Genomic DNA, 7,986 nt, shown 5'->3' on the forward strand with positions numbered 1-7,986 from the left:
GAAGGAGGGAAACCACAATCTGAGTATATGTATGAAAAACATTCATTCTCAATTAAAAACTGAAATCATTAAATCTGCAGGAAAACAGACAAACTTGGGATGTATACTATTAAGTAAGGACAGCGAATCTCATGAAGAAAAAAATTAATAACCTTATGTTCTCCCTCACATTCAGACCGTAGCCTATAATGTACACGTGAATATGAATATATGCAAACAAATGGGCACATGGGTATAGAAGCACACTTAGAAAGGAGAACAAGAATGAGCAGTACTGGGTGATGAGGAAAGGTAGGAAGCAGGCAAAGGACACACACATGAAAAAGAATGTAAAGCTAATTGTGTCTAAGCTTAACTCAATCATGGTTTCTTTTTTATTATGCACAAGAAAATGTAATTAATAATAAAATTGCACAGCTTCAGAATGGCCATTCTGATTGTATAAAAATTCAATGAGATGAATGGAGTTTGGGAAGGGGTAAGTGTTTACTCAGGTGCCAACATTAATCTAGGTGCATGTTTTTATTACATTACAGTGTAATTCATTACATTATGGTGATTTTTTATATTAAGTAAATAAATCACAAATCAAAGTAGAATCTTAGTTACTTTTCAGTTGCTATGATAAGACACTATGATCAGGGCAAACTCATAAAGAAAGCATTTCATCTGGAGCTCACAGTTGCAGAGGGGTAGAGTCCATGACCACCATGGTGGGGAGCATGGCGGCAGGCAGGAAAGCATGACACTGGAGCAGTAGGTGAGAGCTGACCTCTCAGTGCACACGCATGGTGCAGAGAGAATGCTAACCGAGAACAGTGTGGGCTTTTCAAACCTCAGAACATGCCCCGAGGAACACACCACCTCCAAAAGGCCACGCCCCCTAATCCTTCCCAAACATGTCCACCAACTGGGGATTAAGTATTCAAACATATGAGCCTAGAAGAATCGTTCACATTCAAACCACCTGAGCATACACAAGGCCTGATCTCTGGCACTGAAAAACAAACAAATAAGATTGGCAGTAGTGTTACTACGCCAGTGCCCTCGTTGATGATACATACCTATGTGTTTTGAACTGCACCCCCCAAAAATGGAACAACAAAATGATCATTGGACTTAATAAGCATTTAATAAATGCTGGGTATCTGGCATCTTTCGCTATGAAGAAGAATTATCATTAAACTTCCCTTTGCAAACAATCTAGGAAAAGGTTTTATGGACTGTTTTCAAGAAATACAGCATACACAGAAAAGTAGTTTCTCCAAGATGTTCTATAATCTTCAGAGAAAAATAGCTCTCTCTTTACATCCAAAGCAGATACCTTAGCCTAAATACTACAACTACAGTTCATGTGTCGCTATTCCTCGGTAAGAAGTGATTTGAAGGCCCAGTCTATAGCTCAGTGGCAGAGCATTTACCCAGCATGTATGAGGACTGGGTACAATACCCAGTCTCACCAAATATAAAAGCATTTGGAGGTTGTCACCAGTCAATTCTAGCTACTTCCATGCAGTCAACACTAAGCATAGTCTCCTCCCAATATACAGATTAGCTTTGTGCACGCCACAAGCTGCAAGCTCACCAGAGACAACTCTGGCCCCATTGCCAACGCACACAAAGAACTTTCTCACTTTATTATTTCTGCTCTACTGAGGCAAAGCACGTCCAATTTGTTCCAGTAAATAATAAATTTTTCATCGAGCCAACTTTTAAAAATCAAAAAAAAAAAAATTCAATTGGAAAGAGGAACTAGAAAAGCTTCCGTGAGCTATTCTTATCTCTAATGTAATAGGGCCCATTTGAAACAAGCGTTTTTAGTTAAACATTAATTACTAGTTGAGTGCTCACCTTGTATCGAATCCTCGGACAACTGCGCCCATTGCCTTTGCTGCACCTGCAGAAGCGAGCCCAGCAACGCCACCGCCAACTATCAGGATCTGAGAAAAAAGAACAAGGAATGCTTTTCGTTTTGATTTGCCTTGGGTTTTGTTGCTGTTGTTGTTGTTGCTGCTGTTGTTGCTGCTGCTGTTTGGTTGTTTTGTTTTGTATTTTTCAAGACAGGGCTTTTCTGTGTAGTCCTAGCTCTCCTGGACCTTGCTAGGTAGACCAAGCTGGCCTCAAACTCACAAAGATCCACCTGCCTCTGCCTCCCAAGTGCTGGGACTAAAGGTGTACATCACCAGGGCTTGTGATGGAATGTTTTAAAACTTGTTACCAGATGATGGCAGAAGATCACCAGCTGGCAACTCCTGGTGCCTGGTACAGTTAGCACTCAATTAGTGGTGCGAACGGTGGTGCCAGTCTCCACATGGATGGAGTAAAGCATCTATCCTTCAGCTAAATCATTGGGGTTTTTTAAATTGATCAAAGAAACGGCCTTTTCCAGCAGGCAATAACCTTCCCTAAAAATGTCCTGGCAGTCAGAACCTCAGAGCAAGCACAATCAATGCCACACATGTTGAAGACTAACAAGTTCATTCTCATTGTACAGAAGCTACCACCGGAATGCCAGGATGGTATTCCAACTCCCTCTCCCTCTCCAAAGTCAAGACTTTCCTGGGTTCATACAACAGTGAATAAAATGTCAATGATGGGCACAATTTTGACAAAATGTCCATGCCAATGTCCATTCTTCTGAATGCTTGGTAACCAAATACAGAACTGACAAACATCTTTAATGACCCATATCTGAAATCTGATGTGATATACGTGAATCTTCCTAACCACAGGAGGATTAGAGCTGAGAGAATCCCCGACCTGCACAGAAACACAGTGAAAACTGTGTTGCTTCTAGCCTTGACTGGGCTTTCCTGAGAAAAGAAGGCTTGTGTATCCCATAAATGGCTAGATGAAGGCAACTCCCTGTTCCTGTAGTAACAAAAAAGGTCACCCAGAGAAATAGGGAAGTCTGTAAATTCTCACCCACCATCAGGCCCACGGCTCCTTCTGCTTTTTAAGAAGTCAACACAGGCAAAACTGTGTGCTCCAGTGACCCCCTAGGCAGTGCCTCAGAAGCCATGCCAACAGATGTTGATGATGTTCAGAAGAAGAGAAAGTCCACCTCAGCAAACAAACATCAGGGTCTAAGCTCCAAAGCCCCATCCCTGTTCTACACAAAAGTTTAAAAAAACACTAGAAAGAAAATATTAGTACCAAACGAGAATTTAAAAAGTACAGGACTAGGCCAATTCTCCTGTCAAGAAATAGTTCAGATGCATGAAATCACTCTAACCATATTCTTAAAAATGGGAGGGGTTGAAGGCCAGTATGAGCTACAGAACAAAACAATCTCTCAAAAACGAAAAGAATTAAAAAGACACATGATTATAGTTAGGGGGGAGAAATCAAGAGATTTATTGTACAGCAAGATAACTAATAGTTAGGCTAGAAGATGGCTCGGTACTTTCTGTACAAACACAAGGACCTGAGTTCAGATCTGCAGCTCCCATGTAAAGAGCCAGGCACAGAGAGGCACATCTGTCTGGCCTGCAATAAGAGAGCCTGGAGGGGTATCCAGGCATCACCCAGTCAGACCTGTGTTTGCCACATCTTCTTGGATCACGCTCCACCTTGCTCATCATTGCCCTCCAAAGCCTTCTTTCCCTAGAACATGCAAAATTCTTCTCCATTTCAGTATCTTTTATATGGTGTTTCCTTTATCCAGCATCTTAAATCCCTAGTTTCAGAAGACAGGGGAGGCTTTCCTATCCCCTAGCTTAGGAAGTTAGCGTGTTCTCATTACACATCATCCCATCATCTGGTTCCTTTTTATAACCATATGTCTATCAAATGTTTATCTGGGTTTTCCCATCCTCATCGTGCCCTGAACTGGAATGCAATTTTCATGCAGTAGGGACGGCGTTTATCTTGTTCAAGCTTGTCCCTCACACCTAAACTGAGTACTCAACACATCAGATGCATCAAAGTGATTTTAGTTCCTTCTAGACAAGTTAAAAAAAAACTTTATGTTTAAAAATAAATTTAAAATATTCAACATGATACGCCTCACAGGATCTAACCCTTCAATTTTAGAAAATTACTTCGTACATCAAACCAAAGTTACTTAAGCTGAATTTATTTCTTAGTGACGGTTTATTTATTTGTGTGCAAGGGGTGGGGAAGGGGGAAAGCATGCCACAGTACACACATGAAGGTCAGAGGGTAACTCACAGTTGTTGATTTTTTTTTCCTTCTACCAGTAGGTCCCAGGAATTGAACTCAGGTCAACAGGCTTGCAGGCAGAAGCCTTTACCCCTGGGTCACTGAATTCAAACACTAGTAGACACGGTTACCTTTCTACCTTGTAATAACTTACTAGCTCTTCTGTTAAGCCTCTTGGGTTTTGTCTCACAGTTTTAATCCCTTCTTCCAAGTTTCCTCTAAACTTCCACACCTTTCTACAAAGATTCTAATAAAAACTAAGTTGCTGGCATGCACTTCGATGCATTCAGCCAGCTTAAGAACAGCATCGAGTTTCTGGCCAGCTTGAATGCCAGACATTTCCTTGCGATCTTACGCAATAAGATAAAGTTTCATAGTACAGATATAGAAAGCCTAGTGTCTCGTGTACCATACATTTATGGCGTTCACGTATACATTCTTCCTAAACACCCTGGCCTTCACCTCATGGACTTGCTTTTCTTTCCATGATCTATTTTCTCAAGGGTGCTTGGTGTTTTGCTTCTTTGTTTTTTTTTTTTCTTCATAGATTTATTAGTAGAACAATTCTGAGTTTGTAAAACAAGTTTTAAGAACAGAAAGCAGCCAGATGGATTACAACATTTCCAAGTCCTGTTTCTTATTCCTCAACTCAGGGTGTTTATTTAGTGGACTCTATAAAAGGATCACAGCATAATCTCCTATGCTTGTACCCCCCATCCTGCTTGCCATTAGCCACTCTCTTTCTCTCTGTGTTGCGAGTCTGGATTCAGGGAGAAGCACCCTTCCATGGTGCTTTGATTGTTACATCATCTTTCATTATTTCCTCTAGAAGCCCTCCGCATAAATGGCAAGAGTAAAGACATCAAAGTGTTTTCTACAAACGGTGTTTCAGTAATCAAGAATCACAGATTTACTGACTAAAACCTTGAAGTGTTTTAAAAGGTTGTAGGAAATTGGCCCACAGGGCAACCTAGCCAAAATCCATTTACGAATTGAAATAAACAAAATCTGGGGGAAAAAAAGAAAAAGAAAAAAAAGACTAGCTCTTCTAAAACAAGCAAAAGACTCAAAGTTCCTCTTTCAAGCAGTGTTAAATGTTCAGCCCCACGGCTTTACTTTAGATTTCTAAGCGCAAAAGCATCAGCGACGCTAACACACAGCGACACCTTTGAAAATAACTCTTTTATGACACCTTCGATTCACCTCATGAAGAGACACTAGAAGCTGTACGCACCTTAGCTGGGGGGACTTTTCCAGCAGCTGTGATCTGACCGGTGAAAAACCTTCCAAAATGATTAGCTGCTAAAACAACAGCCTTATAGCTGAAAAAGTAAACAGAGAACTCTGTAAGCTAAAAGGCAAGGGACCATACGTTATTATAACCTGACAGTTACATAAATGCAGAAACATCGTGTTTGTATGTTATTGCCAAGATTATTTCTAAGCAATGTGTATATACTTACCCCTCTAGTCTTCACAATCAGCCTCTGAACACATACGATTACTACATCTACTTCATAGACACAGACACAAAGGTGGAAACACTTGCCCATGGGCCCCCAGCTAGTCGGCAGAACAAGTCTGAGCTGAGCAACATAGCTGTGGATGCAGACCCTCATCCAAGGAGCCAGCCAGGCCCTTCTTAACAAATACTGCAGACTTGACAAGATAGAAACAAGTAAAGACGAAAGAAGTTCGAGAGTTCCCGAGTAGAGGCTCCACATCTTCAAACCATGCTTTTAATTTTAGTATGGTGTTCAAATTTTCTTTAATGGCTATGAGTACTTATATCACACTAAGGGGAGGCTTAGATTATCTGTGACGCATGAGGGGAAAAGAAAACTACCTTTGCTCTACAGTGGAAGAAAGCATGGGCTCCTGGGACAGACCAATTGATCAGATTTAAGACCCTGAACAAAGTCAGTCCTTACTTTCCTATCTATACAATATGTTGTATCTATTTATACAATATACAATATGCATACACTATATATCCAAATAAATATAAAGAAACAATATATATTAGATAAAGTATGTATGCAATATATTTCCCATATAAGCAATATATCTATATAATAGAGTCAAGAAGAGCATCAATGTCTTGAGAGTCATTGTGAGGACTAAATATGTTAATGCATGCAAAATACTAAGTGTGATTCCTGTCACATGACAACGCTCAGTAAATATAATTCAGCTATAGAAGCAAGTTACCCAATAAAAACTAACAGCGAGCCTCATCTTTTCTTACTAGGATGTTTGGGATGCACTACACTAATCTCTTTCCCATGCTAGCTTTACTTAATGAAATGCAACTATTTAATGCTAAGACTCACGCGCGGACTTGCAGCAAGCCCTCTCCCTCATTGTTTAATATTACTTAGTAAAACAATTAGTACAAAAGCATGCTGTCATCGCTGCTATTATTGTAACTCAAGCACACTGGAACAGGAAGAATATTTTCAAGATAGAGACTGGGTGTTTCTGAACACTCTGCCCCGTCTAAATGTAACCTAGAGTCCTCAGCACCAATTAGACCTATTTACATTGTCTCATAATACTTCGTTTGCTCCAACGATTCTGCAGCTAAACACACTGTTCCAGAGCTGATTTTGATACTCTGCCACCAACATGTGTCTTACGTGACACAGAATCTTTAAAACTCTGCATGGGACATTTTAAGCCCCACATTGTGTAACAATCACTCTCCCAGCCATTAAATATGGCATCAATTCCTTTTGGCCCCTGGCAGTCTTTATTCCACAAACAATGTTTTCAATAAATCATTTGCTACCTTATATTAAGGATAGCAAAAATGCATTTCTAAGCCAGGCGGAGGTAGCGCACGCCTTTAATCCCAGCACTTGGGAGGCAGAGGCAGGCGGATCTCTGGATCTCTGGGAGTTCGAGGCCAGCCTGGTCTACAAAAGCTAGTTCCAGGACAGGCACCAAAGCTACAGAGAAACCCTGTCTTGAAAAACAAGAAAAAAAAAGCATTTCTATTTATTATTTGGGTGGGTGCTGGCATATATATTCTTGGTGGTGGTACACATGTTGGGGGACAAAACTTGTGGCAATCAGAAGCCAATCTCAGGTGTTGCTCCTTAGGAGCCTTGAACCTTTTTTTTTTTCTAAGACAGGGTCTCACTGGGCAGTAGCGGTGCATGCCTTCAATCCCAACACTGCTTTCTAAGTCAGCCTGGTTACACAGAGAAACCCTATCTTGAGGAACCAAAAGGGGGGAGGGGAGATGATCTCTCATTGGGACTTTGAGTTTGGTAATTAGACTAGGCTGGCTAGTAAGATCCATCTGGCCAACACTGGCACACAAACTTGTGCCACCTCCCCTAGACCACATGGTTACTAGAGATTGAACTCCGGTTCTTCAAGCTTGTGCACCCACCATGCATTATATTGACTGAGCTACCGCCGCAGTCCCTAAAACACTGCTAACTTGTTTTAACATACATTCGTATGGCAAACCATACGAATGGAGTGAACGGCTGAAACACAAAGTAGATTCTGCGGCGTATTTGATCCATGGCACAGTTTAAATGTCACATCTAAAACATAAAACTTGGGCCAGTGAGATGACTCAGAAGATAAAAAGCGCTTGCCATGCGAGCCTGACAGACTGAGCTGGGTCCCAGGAACCCACGTTTTCAAAGCTGAATGGGGGAACAGATGTGTAATCCTAGCACGACTCTAGCATGAGGGGAGGTGAAGATGGGAGAATCACCTTGAAGATGATGCGAGCCTGCGAGCCTGCGGGGCTGCGAGCCTGCGAGCCTGCGGGGCTGCGAGCCTGCGAGCCTGCGGGGCTGC

General features: G+C 41.4%; 1 protein-coding gene across 1 annotated transcript in view; it reads right to left on the reverse strand.

Moving 5' to 3' along the window:
* The window catches only part of Nnt (nicotinamide nucleotide transhydrogenase), an 89,183-nt gene that overhangs the window by 68,474 nt on the left and 12,723 nt on the right, over positions 1–7,986 (reverse strand). Inside the window, exons 5-6 of the mRNA XM_026783718.1 lie at positions 5,399–5,486; positions 1,852–1,940 (exon numbers count right to left, since the gene is read on the reverse strand). Coding sequence (XP_026639519.1) covers positions 1,852–1,940; positions 5,399–5,486 — 177 coding nt within the window. The remainder of the gene's footprint in view (positions 1–1,851; positions 1,941–5,398; positions 5,487–7,986) is intronic.

The sequence above is a fragment of the Microtus ochrogaster genome, chromosome 19 (genome assembly GCF_000317375.1).
Source record: "Microtus ochrogaster isolate Prairie Vole_2 chromosome 19, MicOch1.0, whole genome shotgun sequence".
Classification (NCBI taxonomy): Eukaryota; Metazoa; Chordata; class Mammalia; order Rodentia; family Cricetidae; genus Microtus; species Microtus ochrogaster.